This window comes from Corvus moneduloides, chromosome Z (genome assembly GCF_009650955.1).
Source record: "Corvus moneduloides isolate bCorMon1 chromosome Z, bCorMon1.pri, whole genome shotgun sequence".
Classification (NCBI taxonomy): Eukaryota; Metazoa; Chordata; class Aves; order Passeriformes; family Corvidae; genus Corvus; species Corvus moneduloides.
The window spans coordinates 1,313,439-1,333,921 of record NC_045511.1 but is presented as its reverse complement, the minus strand read 5'-3'; the positions used below and the strand labels follow the sequence as shown (position 1 = coordinate 1,333,921).

At 44.5% G+C, this 20,483-nt stretch overlaps 1 protein-coding gene across 2 annotated transcripts; it reads left to right on the top strand.

Annotated features, from left to right (window-relative positions):
- Positions 1–833: 833 nt before the first annotated feature.
- On the top strand, positions 834–18,071 carry SKA1 (spindle and kinetochore associated complex subunit 1). Of its 2 annotated transcripts, none has more exons than XM_032095942.1 (7): positions 834–1,115; positions 1,883–1,986; positions 2,659–2,783; positions 3,753–3,844; positions 7,392–7,529; positions 11,976–12,145; positions 15,948–18,071. In XM_032095942.1, exons 2-7 carry the CDS (start codon positions 1,887–1,889, stop codon positions 16,094–16,096), a joined length of 774 nt encoding a protein of 257 aa, XP_031951833.1. In that variant the 5' UTR covers positions 834–1,115; positions 1,883–1,886; the 3' UTR covers positions 16,097–18,071. The 2 variants fall into 2 exon arrangements, with proteins under 2 accessions (XP_031951833.1, XP_031951834.1); XM_032095943.1 differs by having other exon boundaries at positions 834–1,128.
- Positions 18,072–20,483: the final 2,412 nt, after the last annotated feature.

The window sequence follows — 20,483 nt, the reverse complement described above, 5'->3', positions numbered from 1 at the left end:
CTCACCCTCCCGCTGTCCTTGATGTCAGTTTTTTCCTCGCCTTTCAAAGTGTAATTTATATGAAATTACTTGTACAAGAGGAGTTTGCTTAGTAAAGGAAAAAAGCTGTTTCAAGCCACGCGTTAAGATTACATCACCCAAATAAATGTGTATAACGTGGGCGGAGACTACACAGTAAGCGGGCGCGTTCAGGTGAATTTTACTGTATAACAGATGTAACTTTCTACCCCTTGACGGGTTGATTAGAGGGAACGTCCCCCTTGCACGCTGTGCTGAATAAACAATGTCTCCTTTCTAAGGTAAAATGTGTGTCAACAGAGCTCCTAAAAACGAGACCACCCTCCGCGCTCCCGCCCTTCGCTCTCGCTCCCCTCAGAGTTCCCGCCTTCCGCTCTTCCTTCCCACTCCCTCCATACTCACAGAATTACAAGGTTGGAAAAGACCTCCAACATCGAGTCTAACCTTTGACTGATCCCCGCTTTATCACCCAGACCAGAGCACAGAGCGTCATGTCCAGGCGTTCCTTGGACACCTCCAGGGATGGGGACTCCAAACCTTCCTCGGCAGCCCCTTCCAATGCCTGAGCGCCCTTTCCATGAAGAAATTCCTCCTGATGTCCAACCTGAGCCTCCCCTGCCTCAGCTTGAGACTATGTCCCCTTGTCCTATCACTCGCTGCCTGGGAAAAGAGACCATCCCTCACCTGGCCTACCGCGTCCATCACTGCCCTGCCTTGCGCCCTCCGGTCCCCTCAGCGCTCCCGCCTTCCGCCCTTCCCTTCCCGCCCCGCTCCGCCCTTTCCGCCCGTCCCTCGCGCTCCCCTCAGCGCGCACGCGCTCTCCCCGCCCTCCCCAACGCCCGCCTGAGCGCGGCGGATTCAAACGGGGCTCGAACGGGGCCGCGGGAGCCGCGTCCTCCTCCCCCGGCCGAGCTTCCTCCTCCCCGGCCGAGCGGCTCCGGCCCCCGCGGCTGAGAGAGTGGGACCGGGACCGGGATACACTGGCGCTGCGTCCGGTAAAACCTGAGGAGAGACGGGCGCTGCCGCCGCGCGCAGCGGGTGACCTCGGTCCCCTCAGGGTATCCCGATCCGCCTCGGGGCGTGCTGGTTCCACGCAGGTAGGGCAGGCGGGTAAGGCGGCAGGTCTCAAAGAATGGATTTAATAATCGCGGCAGTTGATAGTATTTTAAGCCATAAGCGAAATAAGGACTTTTTTAAAGTTTCCAAGTGTCAGCCGCCGGAGGGAGCTGTGTGAGCGCTCAGTGCCAGGCCACGGTGTTAAATGCGGGGGTTTGTCACATTGTATAGTTTTTTCTCCTAATCAATTTCTGTCTATAATAGGGTTAATAAATCTATTATTAAAGACTATATAGTAGTCGATATACAATGCTCTTTTTGGTGCCTCCAGACTTTGCTAACGACTCTGTTAACCCTTTTTTTTTGCTTAATTGCGTTTTAAAAAAATCCACCTCTTTAAACATCAATCATCTGATGTAATATCCCTGAGAGAACCTTGTAAAATTGCATTATATAAACCAGGTATTTCTTGGGTTTTGCAGTAAATTTCCAACTCCTTTTTTTAGTGGACAATTCAATATCATAGGGATGCTCCCAGTCTCATGAGGAATCACTGCACTGATATCACACTGCATTTATCTCCAGAGTTCTGGGAAATTTATTGGCTTGTCTAGCGCCAGTCCCTTTATGCTTCCTTTCCTGCCTTCAATTTAGTAAGATAAAAGAGAATTACTTAATTTACTGTTTCATTTATGTTCCCTTTGCTTCTTTGACAAATCAGGAACCTTCCAAAAATTCTGCTTTTGTGCACAGTATTTGTAGCTTGGGTCTTTGTTAAGTTTCTGCCTTCATTTTTGTTCCCCCTCAGTGTGATGATGGAGGACATGGCATCCTCAGACCTGGAACATTTATGCTTCCACATCAATGCGAAGATTTCAAGTATTAAAAAGTGTATCCTATTGAGGAACATAGGTAAACAAGAGCAACAGTGGGGTTTGGTTTGCACTTCATTCCAAGAAAGGCATGGAGCAGCTGGAGCGTGTCCAGGGCAGGGAACGGAGCTGGGAAGGGGCTGGAGCCCCAGGAGCAGCTGAGGGGGCTGGGAAAGGGGCTCAGGCTGGAGCAAAGGAGGCTCAGGGGGGACCCTGTGGCTCTGCACAAGTCCCTGACAGGAGGGGGCAGCCGGGGGGGTCGGGCTCTGCTGGCAGGGAACAGGGACAGGAGGAGAGGGAACGGCCTCAGGCTGGGCCAGGGGAGGCTCAGGTAGGTCACCAGCAGGAATTTCCCCATGGAAAGGGTGGTCAGGCCTTGGCAGGGGCTGCCCAGGGAGGTGTTGGAGTCCCCATCACTGCAGGGATTTAAAAGCCCTGTGGCTGTGACATTTGGGACACAGACTAGTGGTGGCCTTGACAGTGCTGTGGGGGTATAGTTGGACCTGGTCTTAGGGGGCTTTTCCAAACTAAATGATTCCATGGACTCTGTTGGCTGTGCAGAGTACAAGGCTGACAGTTTGGCTTGCTGCTTCTCCTGGGTGGCTATGGTGGGTGGGGAGCAGAGAGTTAAATAATCACTGCTTGCGAAGGGGAGGAACATCAGATTTTGGGTTTTCTTGGAGGCTTTGTCTTAATGTTTGCCCTTTGACAGGTGAAGATGAACGCCGCAAAGCTGCCCTCCATAAAATAGGGAATGAGGTGATCCTTATACATGAACTCCTGAATCAAATGGAAACTGAAGTTAAACAGCAAGAAAAACTGAAGGATTTGCTAAAAGTAATCTTTTTTTCTTGTCCCATTCATAAAATACTGGAAGATTCAAAGAAGTCTTTGATACATATGTAGGGAGTTTTTCCCTAGATCCTTAGTGATGTTTGGATGCATGTGCTCGCAAGAGAAACCGGGGTTTGGAATAGGCTTGCTGATGGTTTGTTAAGTTCTCCAGCACAATAAACGTTGGAAATTGTATTTTTCGAAGCTTATATATGTAATCATAGAATTGTAGAATGGTTTGAGTTGGAAGGGACCTTAAAGCTCATCTAGGGCCACCCCCTGCCATGGGCAGGGACACCTTCCACTGTCCCAGGCTCCTCCAAGCCCCGCCCAACCTGGGCCTGGACACTGCCAGGGATTCAGGGGCAGCCACAGCTGCTCTGGGCACCCTGGGCCAGGGCCTGCCCACCCTCACAGGGAAGAATTTATTCTTAATATCTAATCTAAGTCTACATTCCTTCATCTTAAAGCCATTAAAAGCAGGTCTTTGTCATTGGCCTTGAAAACATGTCTTTATCATAATAGATACTGTGATCTAAAGAGGAGTTCTAATTACATATCTTTGCAATAGCTGTGAAAAGTATTCAGTTAGAATATTTGTCTGTTATTCTACTGTGTGTTTGCACTGCCTTTATTTGGCAGGTCTTTTGTGGAAGCGTTGTTTGGGGAATGTAGGTGAGTTTACCATAGTGTCTTGTCTCCACTACCACCATTCCCCTGACCACGGTGTATTGCTAAAGTTCCTGTTGCCTGCTCAAATTCCTCTGACATTCTGAGGGCAAGGACAGACACTCCTTGCTCTGTATCTTTACTAGTTTCCCTGGAGAAGTTATGAGGTAAGGAGGTAAGGTGATGGGGAGAGAGTAAAGGACACCTCTTAATAAAGCTGAAAATTAATTTAGTATTGCCCTAATTTTACTTGCCTGATGCTAGTAGGTTCAGATTTCTGATCTAGTCTCATATTAATTTCAGGAGATGCAGAAGACTGCTGAGAGAGATCAAAATGAAGCACAGCACCTCCTTGAACACATTCCACCCTATCTGCCCAAACCAACTCAGAGCTGGTATGTGGTACATGAGCCTGAAGGATTCAGGCTGCTCCTGTTAGTGTCCAGCTGCAGCGCTGTGCAGCTCCTTTCACTCCACATTAACTGAAATTTTGGGAGACAAGGTCATTGAGTGTATTGATTCTGGACGTGGCTCTTGTCCAGGCTTGTGCTAGCACCCCAATAAATCCATCAGATCAAGTCTATAAAATACTGAGTTGTTCCAATGGGAGCTTCCAGGGGTATGTGTGATGTAGTAGAAAGCAAGTGCTTCTCTGAGTCTGAGAATCCCTTGCTTTAGAATCACAAACACACTGATTTCATAACTGTAGTGCCTATGGATTTAAGGGCTAGTGACCCAAATGCTGGGTCACTAGAAATGAAGTTCACCTCTGCCCTTCCAAATACAACTTAAAAACCAAAAATCTGCCAGCTCAATCATCTTTCTGTGGGACTTTGAATTATGTTTGTGGTACTTTTGTTCCCTTTTCCCTGCAGCAGCCTTATATTTATTTCAGCTAGATATGACATCCCCTTGCCTTGGAGAGGGCTGTGTAAGAAGCTTTTCAGAGTCAAGTAGCTCAAGTGTGTGAAAATGACAAGTATGTGAAATAACAGCTGTTATTTAGAAAGCTTCTAAAACATTTTAATTCCGACTGAGTTTCTCATCTTTTTCTCTGGCCTGTTGGAGTTGCTTTCTTTTCCTGCAGTGATGCCAGCTGTGGTCACTTGCAGAGTCATAGTATCGGGGATCCCAAAACTTCATTCCCACCTTGTAGCTTGTCAGAAGGCAGTGCATTAGCTTGAATTCAGTGCTTCCAATATGTGCCCTGAATCTACCAGCTTTACTTGGTCTGGTTCCTAATGCCAGAGAAGCCTCAGTCTCAAAACATGATACATATTCCAGCAAAGTAAAAGGTTATATATGTGGAAAGAGGCTTCCAGAAGAGAAAAATGAACTGTAATTTTAGTTAGTGTGTAGCGGTATTGTCATTGGTGTAGGTATTGTATTGAAACTGTTCTTAGCTGGTGAAGGGATGACTTGTGCAGAAGCTTTTTTCTTATTCCCACCCTCTAGACATAAACCCTCAGTTCAGGAAATGGCCTCTCAAAATGTCTCTAGAGGTCTCTTGTTCCTTTTCAATTTAGATGTTGCTTTTTGTGTGTGTGTGTGTAAGCATTGAAGTTTTTCAGAAATTACCACTTGAGTTCTGCCTTCCTGTCGTAGCTTACTTTCTTAATGTAGGAAAACCTTTGTCTTAACTTTGTGTTAGCTCCTGGAAATTGTTTAGATGTAAATGAGGCTTGTTTCGTGCTTGATTGTGCCACCTCTGACACCAAAAGATTTTTTGGGATGTTGGTCTCCCTTGCAATCTCATCCTGCTTGTGATCAGGAAGTTAATTGTGATATGGTTTTAGCTGGTTCTTCCCTCTCTAGAGAAAACCACAGTATGTAAAACCAACCAAACTTTTCTGATAATTTTCTGCAGATTGTGCTCTTGCCAGCTCACAGCTGCTCTTCTGTCAGTGTCAGTTTGTTGCTGGGTTTTCTTGAGTAATAATACATTGTGTGACAATGCCATTTGTCACAGCACACTTTCTCCTTTTGTCCCCATTTTGTCACTTCTTGGTGGTCACTGTGTTGTGCAGTGGAGGGTGGAGGAAGTGTAAGAAGGAACGTAATTGTTCAAAATCCATTGCATCACTGTAAATATGTTTTTAGGCCTCTTACCCAAACCTTCCTGCACTGACCTCCTCCGTTTCTGTTCGTTCCCCTATGTCCCCAGATGTGTGGGGACATACATAATGGGCTGATGAGTGATTTTCATGAGATAGTGCAGAAAGCAGAGGAGCACTTGAATGCTGGTGAGGCAGGCCTTGAAGTCCCTGGGAGAATGAAAACACCCACACAGAGAAACTGAGCGATTCATGGCTTTAGCTATTGTTTCTCTCCTATATTCTTGGGTTTTCTGTTCTTGTTTACCAAAGCAATCTCACTGAAATAAAAAGCAAGTTCAATATATCTCAATCTCTTTGTATCCCACGTGTTTGTTGAGAGCAGTTTCTCATTCCACCAGAGCCAGATTTTGTAAACAAGTGTCAGTTCTTTCTTTTCATGGTTCAGGTCAGCGGTGAACTATGTCTGTACCACCTCACTGCAGCAGTGCAGAGGCAGGGGAGTGGGTGGGATCACAAAGGAGGGGTGCCTGGGGCTGGGGAATCATCTCAAAAAGGTTTGTTGCAGTGTGATAGACAGCAGGAGACTGAGACTGGAGCGTGGGAGGAATGAAGTTTCAAGATGTGAACTTGCTTCCCTTGGTTCTTGTGTTTATCCTTTCATTCCAAAGCCACCTCCACTACCACCCAAAATCCGCCCTCCTTCTCTCCTGTTTGCTGACATTCCCTGCTAGCTGCAGGGTGCCAGGATTGTTTTGTTGTTGTTGTTCAGATGCAAACAGATGTTTTTCAGATGATGACATCTGAGTAAGTTTAGAGGCAGATGTCCTGGGTTTCAGAAGGGCTCTGTGTTGTGTCACGGTGCAGGGCAGAGCTGTTCCTGCCCCCGTGTCACTGACCAGGCAGTGTGGGAGCCCAGCAGGTGGCACTCGCTGTCCTCGCCATGGCACTTGTCTTTCTTGGGGATGGGACGCTGGGTTTGGCGGCGTCACATCCCTCAGATCCTGGCCCTGGGGTTGACAGAAGGGGCACTGCTGTGCCATTCGCTGCTCGTGGGACCCCATGTCCAGCAAGGATCTCTTGTGGGAAAGTCAGATCCAAGCAGAGGATCAGTTCCTTGTGCCAGGTCAGCTCTGTATTGCTTTAGTTCATTCTGTTGCACATCCCAGTAATGTCCACGTGTTCTGATAACAGTGGATTTGGCCATATGCATCATCTTTACTGTCCTGCTGAGGAGCAGCTGGGTGGGTGGCTGGCAAATCCCATGGGGTTTGAGGCTCTAAGTTGAGGGTTTAGAGAAAGGGTGAATTTATAAAAATAATGTTCTAATAATCAGGAATAAATTAGGAAATTCTTTGGCCTTTGGGATCTTGCCTAAAAAAACTTTTAAAAGTATTAAAAAAAACCCCAGTCTGGTAGGTGGCATTGAATTTCTTTGCTTCGAAAGTTTAATGGGTGAGTCAGGCTTCCCAAGATTTGAACCTCTTTCAGAGAGCTGTGAAGTATTTCAAATCTGCCCATTAAGGCTGCAGCTCTGTGCTGTGTTTTATCTGATAAAAAGCCAGGCTTTTTGTGTTGTGTGAAATGTAACGGTACATTGAATTCTGAGCTGCGCCACGCTGCACTTGGACTGCTTCCAACTCACCTGCTAGCAGCCTCTGTAGCAGAGAAACCAAGAGCTGTGCTGAAGTCAGCTGAAGGATATGATTTGAAATGGAGCAGGCTTGCTATACTGATGTTTCTTTTGTGAAATATCATTAATTGTGTTCATCCAGCCTAACAGATAGGCTGGAACTTAGGTCTGTGACTAAGCAGACTTAGTAGTGTAGTGGAATTCTCCTTACTACTTACCTGCTGTTTATACACTGAATATTCCTTCATTTTACAGCATCACGGTGCCGACTGGGAAACAAGAAGAGCAAGCAAAGGCCAGAGAACCTGAATGTGCAAAGAAACCTGCAAAAGATACCAAACTCGTTAAAGAAGCAGCATTAATAACCATGGAGGAGTTTGAAAGTGTTCCTGCGTAAGTAAGCGTGGCTTCCCTCACACTCTGGCATCAATCTGGGTGGCATACATAGGTTTGGGAGAGTGACCTCTTGCAGAACTGGGACTGACAGAGATGGTTTGAAATTTTTCATGGGGTGAAACATGATATTGCTCCAAATAGTTTAAATGCAACACTAGCAAACCTGAAAATGGAATGAATAGAGTTAATTTGGCTCTTTTTTATGCTGGTATTAGGAAGATGAAAACTGATCAGTTAAAACCCAAACCTCTTATCTCAAAAGTCACTGTAATTGTATGAACAGAGATTTTTAAGCTAACTGGTGAATCCTTATCTTGTTTTGAGAACTGACATTAAAAAAAAAAAAAAAGAGCCATCATCTCATGAGATGAAAGGTTTGTTTGCGTACAGAAGGAAAAATAATGATAAATGCTGTTTTTATTTGACCCAACTATTGGTTTCTGGAAACTTCAAGTCTTGACTTACCAGTCTGTTTTGAGACAGGAACAGAAATCAGACTTGTTAAAAGCAAAAAACCACTTTGCACTGAAATTCCCAAATTTCTGGAATAGAAACCTGTGCGTACGTTCCCCTAACAGCAGGACCTGATGAACGGATATCCTTGTCTGAAGTCTGCCATACAGGAATAACTTCTTAAATGGCATTTTGGGGGCATGAGTAAATATTTCTGCAAAAAGAAGAAATTTCTCTTGATGCCTAAGGCTAAATTGTTATTGAGACTCTAGATTCACTGTGTTCCCTGACAACACCTGTTCCAATAAGAAATATGGTTTTGAGTCTGCACTTTACTTGAGGCTTTCCAATAATTTTCTCTATAGCCTTCAAAATTTTCAGGTGAGTAATGTCCATTTTCTCCGTTATCCTGAATGTTGAGCTAATGATAAAGGACTTCTGGTTACTTCTTAGAAGAGCATGCACCTGGTATTTTTATTCTGCAGACCACCTCAGGTATTCTGTGGATTTACTCCCTTAGGTAGTTCTCTCCTGATAAAATTATGGGAGGATAAAGCTGCAGCATGGGAATTTTTGGTCTTTACCTCTGCTGTGGCAAGAGAAATAGACACAGACCATTCCAGCCAAATACTGTTTTAACTTCCAGTTAAAGCTATGATCTTCCACATCACAAGACAGGTAGTTGTGACACTTCGGGGCATGGTTTAGTGGTAGCCTTGGCAGTGCTGAGGGAAAGGTTGGACTCAACGACCTCAGAGGGCTTTTCCAACCTAAAGGAGTCTATGATAATCCTTGAAAGTGGAAGGTTTTCCACTGCTGTTCGTGGGTGTGGAGGATGGGGACAGAGGCCAGACAGATCCTCTTCCTATTTATTACAGATTCACAAAATCACAGAATAAGCTGAGTTGGAAGGCACTGTTGTGGAAAGGTTGCAGCTGTGTTGGAAGGCACCCATTATGGAAAGGTTGCAGCTTAGACTGTGCTGGAAGAGCTCTAGAAATAATTTAATTTTATTCGGATGGGAGAAGCATGTTTGTTCTGTGGAGGAAAATTTACATGAATTTACATAGATCTATTAATCTACCAGTATTTCTGTTGCCTGGCAATGTTGTAGTACAAAATTGAGGGAGTACTTGCAATTTCACATACTGATTGACCAAACCTAAGCAGCAAATATTTGTAACCCAAATTTTCTTACACCGAATGTATTCCCTTGGAAGAACAAGAATTTGGTTCACGGCCCAGTTCTTCTGGTGAGCACTGGGGGTGGGAAGTGGGCACTGAAAAATCAAGGTTGTTTTCACCTTCTTTGTGCTGAACATGAAAGAAAATCTATTCCTAACACCATCAGGCCAGTAAAAGGGACACAGGCTTCAGTGCCTTCATAGTCCTAGGACTGGGCAGCAGGTATTTAACAAAGGTACACACTGTGTTAAGGGGCAGATATGAAAGACCTTGATCAAATAGAACACTTTGCACAATAAGAAACCTGCAAATTATTTTACCCTTCAAATCTGTTGCAGGAAGGCACTCTTTGGAGGAAGATAAAGGACATTTCACCGTGCATGTCTTTGTTAACTTTTGACTTTGAGGCAAAGGAAAATGCTTTATTCTGGTGTCTAGAATTCTTGCTGCTTTCTAAAATTCTTACTACTCAAAGTATTTTAGAATCTGTGCATTCATTATGACTCAAGTCTCAGAAGATGGTGACTGGGAAGAATATGTGGCTGTTTAGCCTAACCCTTTTTGAGAGAGCAGGGGGTGGCCATTACAAGGTTTATCTCTTTTAGAGTGGTATATATGTGATATATTGATGTTATTCTTTTCTCTGAGGAACACAGCACTGTGCTCCAGTTTTCTTACCTATGGAAAAAATGGTTTGAAAAAGGGCTTCTGTGGATTAAAAAAGAAACTGACTGGATCACTTTTTTTTTCTTTTTTCTTTTTTTTTTTTAAGAAGAGCTCTGAATTTTACTGCATTTGGAATAGTGAAGCAGATTTTAAAGTTATTTTAAATCTAAATTAAATGCCTGAATTTGGAACTTCTCAACTTTGTATTTTTATATTAGTGTACGTATGGACTGAAATAAATGTCAGCATTAACGGGTTTGCCAGCCATGGTTGGGTAGAAATATCAGAAGGCTGTGGGACAGCTGGAGTTTTTATGATCCTTAGTTATGCACAGAATAAAAATTCCATTTGGTTTTGACAGAGTTTAATTTCAGATTAAAGCATCTTGGATGCCTGAGGGCCTCTCAAAGAGCACTCAATTCCTAGGTTTAGGCAACCCAGTCCTGCCTCTCTGTTTCAGCTTCAGGATGAGCTGAGGTGCTCCCTTGGCTTTATTAAATGTGTTCGCTGTCTGTGTGTTGGCAGTGGGAGCACAGGAAGTTAAATAAAGGTATTTTATGCCTCTGGGCTTAGCTTCCCTCGCTCTACTCTTTCCCCTGTGGCACAGGGAGGCAGAGAGAGCAATAAACAGCAGTTAATGCACACAGGCAAAGCCTTGCTGTGGTTAAAGGCTGTGTTTGTGCTATGGCTGCAATTCAGGGCTGGTAGTACTGCTTTTATTACTGGTGCAAAGTGGAGCGTTTTTATAACTACAAGATGGCTGCGCCTCCAACGTGAATTAATCAAAGTGTCAATAAAGTTGAAAGCTGGCTGCAAGTAACTTAGTGGCAACTAAGTTTCCAACTCAGTTTGGAGGCAGAGAAATGGCTTTGAATTCAGGTTTTACACAACTCCTGCAGGCAGGTCTCCGTGGCAGGGACTGGCTGCTGTTGAAATCTAGTGCACTTATTTTTAGTTGGCAATTGCAGAATGCCTGCCCGAATTCTGGTTTGGAATACTGAACTTGTAATTGATTATCTACTTCTGCTTTAAATTCTTTGTGTGTTCTCCTTCAGACTAAAACAAGGGATGAACTTGCTGTTCATTGATCTTTTCAGTCTTGCTGTCCCACAGCTTTTAGCCACCTGCTCCACTGACCTAAAGCATTTGTTCTAAAATGAATTGTAACACTTGTCTAATTCCTCGCGTCTGCAAACCGATACTGAACCAAACAGAAAGAACCAGGTTTGGTTTGTTGTAGCAGCTGAGTGAAGGCCACAGGACAGTGCAGGTTGCAAGGCTGGCCTGGCTCTTACTGCCATTTTGGGCGGGGGGGACGGGTGGTGTTGTATTTATCTTACTGCTTGTCATTTGAGTTTCAGATTTCATTTTTATATAATGGCTTCTCAGTATGCAGCACAGTTCCTTTTCCTTGAAGGCATGGCTTTACATCTATAAATACTGAATAGCCTTACTTGCAAATATTCCAGTGTTCTAGTATTTCCACATCACTTTGTTCTTTATCTTCTGTGCTTCCTGTACCTCTAGGCTGTTATCAACAGATCTTATTCTTCTAGTACTAGTATTATGAAATGCCCTGAAAGTTCAGAAATGGATGCTGGTGGTGCAGAACCATATCTGTACAGCTCAGTAGGCTGCACAGTCAAACACAGAAGACAACACAAAACTAGTAGTTCTTCAAAAAAACCCAAATAAATGGCTGTAAGATCAAACACAGGTTATTTGTGGTGATAATATGAATCAAATTGTGCTCCTAGGCAAACATTTCATTTCATGCTGTTGTCTGCAAAGTTACTCGATTTTCCTGTGTTTGTAGTTTAAGTGGTATGCTATAAAAACAATCTTTATTCCATTTTGAAAAGCTTTTTACAGCTTAAACACTGAATACATTCGGCTTCTTAATTTAGCTTTCTAATATTTTATCTTTCTGGTTTAGGTTCTGTCATGGCCTTTCTACCTTCAATATTGTTAAACAATCAAGGAAACGAACAGAATTAACTACTACATATATTCATTAACATAAAGCAGGAGAAACTGCCTTTAGCTAGGAATGGCTTGTTCAGTTACGGCTGATGAAGGAGAAGAATAAACACAGAACTTTGTGACTTTCTGGTTACTGATTCTTATTTTTATTTGTAGGTATATGAAAGGCCGTCTCACATATGATCAGATCAATGCAGTTGTTCAAGAGATGAACAAGGCTGTGGTGGCCAAGTACAAGATCTTGTATCAGCCTTTGAAATCTATGAGTGTACCAGTCAGGAATCTCTACGACAGGTTCATGGAAGAAGAAACTAAGGATACAAGAGGTATTTTTTTCCCTTTGTTAGTACTAAACTCATAACACTTGGATGTTGCAGGAGAAGTATAAAAATACTGGTCTTTTTTCCAGCATTTTTGAATGACGAGTTTCCCATACTGATTGGGTTGCTTTTTGAGTGTTTTCATTGAAAACATGTCCCTTTCATGGTGTGTCATGGTAGAAACTTTGAGTACACAAAGATTTAGTTTGGAATCATACAAGGTCTGGAAACTCTTAGTTTGATAACCAAACTGTATAAATGTGGTTTCAGTTTTTAAATTTGATTGGGCATGAACTATTAAAAATTTGTTCTGAAGTTGGGACATCTGGCTAATTAATTGTGCTGCAGTGGCTTTGTGGAAGAGACCTGTCTGTCTGAGAATCTTAAGAAGTTTTCTCCTCTTCAAAGCAGAGAGGGAGTGAAAATCAACCAAAATACCTTTCTTTCAATTGAAAAGCAAGTTGTACTTTCAAGCTAGTTTTTCCAAAGATGGCACAGTAAATCTCTGATATTAAAATCTCCTTTTTGGCATGCCTTTCCTCTTGAGAACAAGTATGTAATTATTCCTGGAGGGGTGTACTGCACATGTCAAGCTTGGTGATGTCCTTAAAATGCCCTCATGTTTCTGAGTTCAGGCACAAAGAGTGGAGCAAACTCTATTCCACCTCACAGAAAAAGAACTTTCTCTGACAACACCATGGCACCCACCTCTCAGTTTCTGCCCTGAGCATTCACCTGGTACTCAGGAGTCCCCTGAAGACAAACTGCAACTTCTTCTTCCTTCCTTCCTTCCTTTGGTTTTGTTGTTCTTCAAGACTCAGGATATTATAGTATGGTGATAACATCACTGACTTCTGGATTCTAAATGCAGCTCTTCTGTAGGGAGGGAATTCTGATCTGATGGACCTGTAAGATAAACACAGAACCACAGAATGGTCTGGGTTGGAAGTGGCCTTCAAGATCATCCCATTCCACCTCCTGCCATGGGCAGGGACACCTGCCACTGTCCCAGGCTGCTCCAAGCCCCATCCAGCCTGGCCTTGGACACTGCCAGGGATCCAGGGGCAGCCACAGCTGCTCTGGGCACCCTGTGCCAGGGCCTGCCCACCCTCACAGACAGCAATTCCTTCCCAAGATCCCATCCAGCCCTGCCCTCTGGCACTGGGAAGCCATTCCCTGGGTCCTGTCCCTCCATGCCTTGTCCCCAGTCCCTCTGCAGCTCTCCTGGAGCCCCTTTAGGCCCTGCCAGGGGCTCTGAGCTCTCCCTGGAGCCTTCTCTTGTGCAGCTGAACACCCCCAGCTGTCCCAGGCTGGCTGCAGAGCAGAGGGGCTCCAGCCCTGGAGCATCTCGGTGGCCTCCTCTGGACTGGCTGCAGCAGCTCCTTGTCTTTCTCATGCTGGGGTTGTAGGGCTGGGCACAGGACTCCAGTTGGGTTATACAAAGATCATTGTTGTAAAGAGCTTTATTAAAAGCATTCTAAGCACATGCAGCTGGATAAATTCATGCCACTGGCTTATGGTTTGGGCTGTGATGGTTTGGTTTCTCTCTAAGCATGTTTTGCCTCAGTTGAACAGCAGCTTATATTAATCTGGGATTTCTTAAAATACTGGCTTCATCACATTTAATTTACAACATGTTTTTTTGTTTCACTGTTCCTATCCTTAGGACAGTAGTAAGGAGTTTGAGCCCACAGTTGTAGAGGAGAGGCTGAACACTAGAAGAGCCCTGCTGGGCCTGGAGTGCTGCTCAATCTGCACCGTGATCCACACTAGTCTTGGCTGCAGTGAAGAAGCCATTCTAGCAACTTGAGAAAGCTACAGCTGGTCAGAGAATTTTCTGTCAGAAAGCTGCGGAGTTTAAGTCTGAAAAATCAAAGTGCTAATTCAAGTACCTGAGAGATGGTCTTTATTTCTTGTTTGCCTTGGAAAGTTCAGTTAGGAAACTAGGACATTCAGAATCTGATAGAGTGTGTGTATTTGTGTGGTAGATGGTTTTGTTCAGGGTTTTTTTTTTGTGACTAATCATCTAGAAAGTCTAGAGAAAAGTCCTGGCAGGCTGTCAGATGGTTCTTATCTGGCCAGCACAAAATGATTAAATGTCTTCATCCATTGCATTTTTCATTATGACATTCTGCATTCATTGATTTGTTTGCTTAAATCTCTACTGCAAGTGTCTCTCTGCTTAGGATTCCCACTGGTTCTCAGCCTGGGCTGATTGCCAGCTGACCTCTTCTCTGATTCCAAGATGAGAGAAGATGCTGCCTAGTTTATCAGGGTCGCTTCCAGCCACTCGGATGATTCAGTGAGTTTAGCTGGTTGTTTAGCAAATAGCCCAAACCACCACCCTTCATCCAGCTCTGATTTCTTCACAAAGAAGATCGTGCTATCCTGAATGTTGCCACTCTGGATCGGGAGAAAATATAAGGAGGAATCTCGTTTTATCAAAATTCAGGATGTTCTGATGCTTCCCCCAGATGTAGCAGACTGTGAAGGCAGCATGCAGGTTATGCCTGGCTTCCCAACACTGTCTGGGTGTATTGGTGTTCCTGGAAGTTGTAAATGGTCTCTATCCTACAGTAGTTCTATTTTGAGCAGTAATGCAGTTCTTCTTTCTTTTCCTAGTAAACAAACTTCCTACTTCTCATCTGTATGTGGATTTAGTGGCATTACAAGCTCTGAGATCCCAGCATAGCTTCTCTCTGGGGAAAGATCTCTAGATTTTGACAGTTATTGTCTCTGGAAGGTTCTACTCCCTGTGAGACGTGTGTCACCAACTCATGAGACACCCAGGCTGTGAGAAAACATGATCTGTCATTTCTCAGCTCTGTCTAACCAAGATTTTAGGAGACATAAACATAATTCTTGGACCTTAGATCTTTACTGGCATCTTCAGTTTTCCAGCTTGAATCAGCTACTTCCCAGCTAAACCTGAAGGACTTAACAGGAGGAAGAGATGTTCCATCTTTTCTAAGATGTCACTGCCTCTGTGTTAAGGATAAAACAAGGAGGGAGAATGCTATCTTCTTTTTCGAAGCTGAAACACTCCTACCCCTGTATCCTCCTTCTCATTAGACTTGGAAGCGTAATACTACACATAATTTAGGAATCATTTAGGCTGGAAAAGGCCTGTAAGATCACAAATTCCAGCTGCCAACCCAGCACCATGTTCACCACTAAACCATGTCATCAAGGGGAACAGTCACATATTTTTTGAACACTTCAGGGATGGTGACTCCACCACTGCCCTGGGCAGCCTCAATTTTAATGACAATTTGCTTATGGAAGTGAGTAATCAACTACAGGAAGGGTTGAGCTCTCAGCTCTGATGCAGGACCTCCCTGTGCAATTTTCTTGGAGACACAGGGATGATGCTGTTGCAAGTAGTTAATCTTTTTCTGTAATTTTCTTAAGTAATGATGAATTATTATTTTTCATATCTGATATAAGTCAAGGGAATGGTGGGCTACTTAGCTCTGATGCATGCAGGGCTCTGTCCTTATGGCAAAGATCTAATTCCAAGACTTGAGTGCCTGCTGGGAGACAGAGTTCGTGGAGCGGGGCCTGTGGATGATGCAGAGTGTCTGAACTTCATCAGAAGGCTGGCAATTCTCTTTCTGATGACAAATTTTACAAGTAGAACCAAGTTCCCCATATTGTGTGAGGCCATCCTACTGCTGATTGTAGAACTATGAATTGCAGATTGTGGAATTATGAAGAAGAGGCTGTGCTGTTACTTGTGAAATGCAAACTGTATCCTACAACAGAGTAGGATACAATTTCTGTAACAAAATTGTTGTTTGTTTTCCAGGACTATTTTTTATTGTGGAGGCTGATATCAAGGAGTTCACTCAGCTGAAATTGGATAAGCGTTTCCACAGCATCCTCAACATCCTGAGGCACTGCCAGAGAGTGAGAGAGGTCCGCGGCTCGAGGCTCGTCCGCTACGTCATCTGCTAACGAGCTCCTCGTGTCTGCCTGCCCAGGAGAGAGATCTGCCACCTGTGTTCTTGTCTCAAAGGCAGCAGTGAGGGCCAGGGAGTGGTTTTCAGGCATCTACCCTAAATTAGGAGTGGTGTTGAAGTATTTGAGTTTTGTTTTGGGAAGTTATGGGGAACTACTGTTTTTTGGTAAATTACAAACCCAAACCAGAAAGGCAACTGGGCTCAGGTGGTTAATCACATTTTCAGGTCAGCACATGAAAACAAATTTCTCTGCATGTTAACAGTGCTCTGTTGCTGCTTTTGTGTTTGTGAGTGGTGGAGGTTAGGATTTTTCCTTTTGTTTTTCTTTCTCTCATGGAATTTTTTTCCCATTTATTGTCTCAGAGATGGGAACGATGGATACTTATGAGGGACAAAAGATGGGGGGGAGGAGGGGGGAAGGGGGGCAGTTTGCTACTGTCCCTTAGCTGGGGGGCTTTCTCTGGGGAAGTGTAGGGATACCCAAGACTGGGCTGGGGGTCAGGAGCTGGGATAGGCCCTTGCTCGCTCTTGGGGTCACAGGGGAGACAGGTGAGGTTTTGGTGCTGGGCTGCTGCTGCTGTGGGGAGAATTCACTGCCACTGCACAGTTCTGTGCTGGCACTGCTTCTCCTTGCCATGGGTGAGCCTTTGCTCATAAGAGCAGCTGCTGGACTGGCACCTTTTCAACACCCAACCTCACTGGGAGGGACCCTCACCATCTACTCAGGTGCCTCAGGGGAAACCCGGGACCCTGAGCCCCTCTCCAGAGGGAGCATCACCTGGCTGTTTGCGGGAGCCCGCTTGCTGCTGCTTTGACTTTCTTGCTACACTTTGCCTGCTCGGACACCAGCGGCTCCTGGCACGGCTCCAGAGTCTTTGCTACACTTTGTCTGCCACCCTGGGTGCGCTCGGCTCTGCCAATCCAGCCACCGCTCCGAGGTTCCTGCGGCAGTCCCTTTCGCCATGCAGCCCTCCTGCCGTTACCCCGTGAGGGGAGAGGCGGCCGAGCCCGCGGCACAGCGCCCCCTGCAGGCGCGGGGAATCCCCGCACCGCCCTGCCCGGCCGGGAGCCAGCAGCGCCCCTGGCGGCCGCGAGCGGAGCTGCAGCGAGGGGAGAGGCGGCGCTGGGCTCTGCCGCTGCGCGTTGGTGCTGCCGGGGTTGGTGTTTGTGGGCCTTGTTATCCATACGAGCACAGAACTGTTACTCCTTTTCCCAGATCTTTGCCTGAAAACCCCGTTATCTCAAAGTTGTAACAATTTGGAGGGAAGGGGGTCATATTTCCCAACTCCCTTGGCAGACACCTGTCTTTTAGACAAAGACAACCAGTTGGAGGCTGTGTTTAAGAGTCTGTAGCTTCTCCAAGGAAGCATTCAATTCTTTTTTTTTCTTTTTTTTTTTTCTTCAATGCCTCAAACCAATTTCCAGATTTCCTTTTCTTAATCTTTCTTCTTATACTAATTTTATGTTTTGGAGTCTTCTGTATCACTTGAATAGGAAGATCTGATTTCTAGATTGATGACTGGTAATTCTGTTAGTCATGTGCTTTTCCAACTTCATCATGCAGCCAGATTTTTCCTGCAGATCCTCAGAATGGCCTGAAACAGTAGGGGTTTGAAGTGAAAATGTTCACATTCATTATGAAAATTCAGGTCAAACTTGTCCTGGTTTTATTATAAAACTCTTTATTACAGCTTTTGTTATAGAAGGTTGCTTTCAAATGACTTATTGGTGTAGTAAGGTTCAGAGTAGATCTACTGTGATAAATATAAACTCTGCAAGTAATAAAAACTGTTGTGATAAGAAAAGCTGCGTTCCTTTTCTTTCATGAGCCTGTATCTGCTGTTATCCTAATATCTCATCTAAAATGCCTCCTCTTGTACCCTCTCAGCATTAACATGAAATTTAATGTGCAAAATGCCCCAAATTCTCTTTGAACTTTGTCGGTAAAGCAATTCTGCTGAGTTCCTAGACTCCCTTTCTGTGTATGTCTGTGGTGGTTGCATTTTGGGGTTTTGTTTTTTGGTCTTTTGCTCCGGAATGTCGAGATCCAAGCTGAGATATGTACTCTACATTGTACTGGCATATATTTGAGGACCCTAGAGATTGCCTTTTGCTTCTGATGGGTATTAAAAACCAGGACCTGATAGTATACAACATAACCCTACTTTTGCCTACTCACTGTAAAGTCTTGTCAGGTTTTTTCAGATGTAACTGAACAGTTTTTTTTATTTTTATTTTCTTAGTACTTATTTTGGCCTAGGTAAGCTTGGTTGCTGCATGAATTTATTTATTTATTCCTCCTTTTCATGTTTGGTTGTGGAGATTGCAGTTTTTGCTTAATTAGATGTTGGTTAACAGCTTTCATTCTGTTACTATGGAGTTTTTAATTTTCTAAACTATTTTCCCTCAGGCAGATTTTCACAAATGTGCTCATTATTTTAATTCCCTGTCCTAACATCATGTTTTCCTTCTCCCGAGGAACTGCACATGGATTGTGGTCACCTACTGTGCCCTTCCACTTTTCCTCCAGAAGCTCTTGCTGGCCTGGGAGCTGGAAAAGAGCAATTCCCTGGTGTCCCAGGGGCTCGGCGAGCACCTGTCTCCTGTCTTGGATGAGCTTTTTGGTGTTTCCAAAGCGTTTTGGGAACAAAACGTTCACCTCCAGGAGCTGCCTCAAAAAATGGCTATTTTCTGCAGGATGTGATGTGCACTGATTTCTGCCCGGCCAGTGCTCCCCGTCTCACGGACCAGCAGGCTGGCCGTAGCACTGGGTACCAGCCCGGCTTGAGACAGCCCTGCCAGACGGTTTAATTTAAACCCTTCCAAAACACAGCCCATGTGCAGCCTCCCAGCGCTCTCTCACACCCTGCCAGCCGCCAGCGTGGCTGGTGTCAGCTTCGGAAAACAAGGGAATAGAACTGAGGCAACACAAATCTAAATGCCTGGTGTACAACAAGGGAGTTGTAATCGTCCCACAGCCTTAATCTTTTCTCCTCAGTTTGTGAATTCACCCTCGTGGCTCTCTGCCCCTCGGACGGACAGCGGGAGCTGTGAAGAACGGGAGGGGTGGTTGATGAATATGTATTTGGTGAGCCAAGTTGCCTCCTGGGCTGATCTAGATAAACAGGGAGCCCGCAGTGCTGGTGATAATCTGATGTGGTAAATGTCTCGGGCAGAGATGAAGGAAGGGTCTGTTAGATTCTGCCTTGATGGTCAGAAATCAAACCGAGCCCTGTGCAGGGTGTGGGGGCTGGAGGAGAGTAGAGATGCTGTGCGGCAGCGAGACAGCAGCAGTGCCTGGCAGGAACGGGGCTGACGAGCTGCTGGACTGGGCTGCTTGCGACAAGAAAGGCACCACACTGTCCCAGGGGAATTGGCTTTTGTGCCTGTCAGAGACCCATGCACGCCTCCAAAAAGTTGAGACTAAACCAAGTTGCTTTTTAAAATGCTCTTTGTTCCTGCTGCTTTGCTGTTTTGTCGGTTAAAAAAAAAAAAGAAAATAAAAAGAAAATAAAAAGAAAAAAAAGAACCTTTTTGTTCTCCTTAACTCCTCTTTTGAAGAGGCACTAATGGAAATAATTATCTGCAGAAATCAATGCTCAGAGCAGCTCGTACCCCCTGAGTATTTAGTGCTGCGTGTTGTTTCAGGAGGCAGCGATTTCCATCTGTGAGAGCACATGTTCCCTTTCATAGTGCCCACGAGGAGGAAGAGAAAAGGAGCATTTCATGTCATTCATGGATCTTTGCTTGTAAGGAGCTGGTCCTGAGCAGAGCTGGCAAGAACTGTGTGAGGGAGCTGGGTAAAGAAGGCAGCGGATACTGAGGACTATGACAGAGGAGTCTCTGAGACAGAAAAGGTTTCTCCCCTGTACAAGATTTTATCAAATTGTCCTCTTAATTACCAAAAAAAAAAAAAAAAAAAAAAAAAAAGATAAATTAAAAAGTGTAAAACCTTTTGTCTAGGACGGTGCATGCTGTGCCTCGTGGGACTGAATAATCCAGACAAACCACACTGATTGCAGTCAAAGGTCTGCTTGCTTTCCCCTGCATGTGAAATTTGTAGTCTGTGCGTGTCACAACCAGGAAAATATACAGTTAAGTAGTTGCAAAGCTTCATATCTCATAATTAGGCTAATCATTTTCCAAAGTAAGGTACAAAAACAATGGTGCTTGCTTATTAAGTGGCTGGTTTTAATTTTTTTAACCTAACTTCTATGTCACACAGAATTTCCTGGGAACTGGGATGCAATTAAAATGCAGGGAAACTTGTTTAAACAAAACAGCTTTAGACATACTGGGGTTTATATACAGGCAGAGGTACTTTAACACTTTATAGGTACAGACAGAAACATGGAACAAGTTTATTTCCACATGTGTTGCTT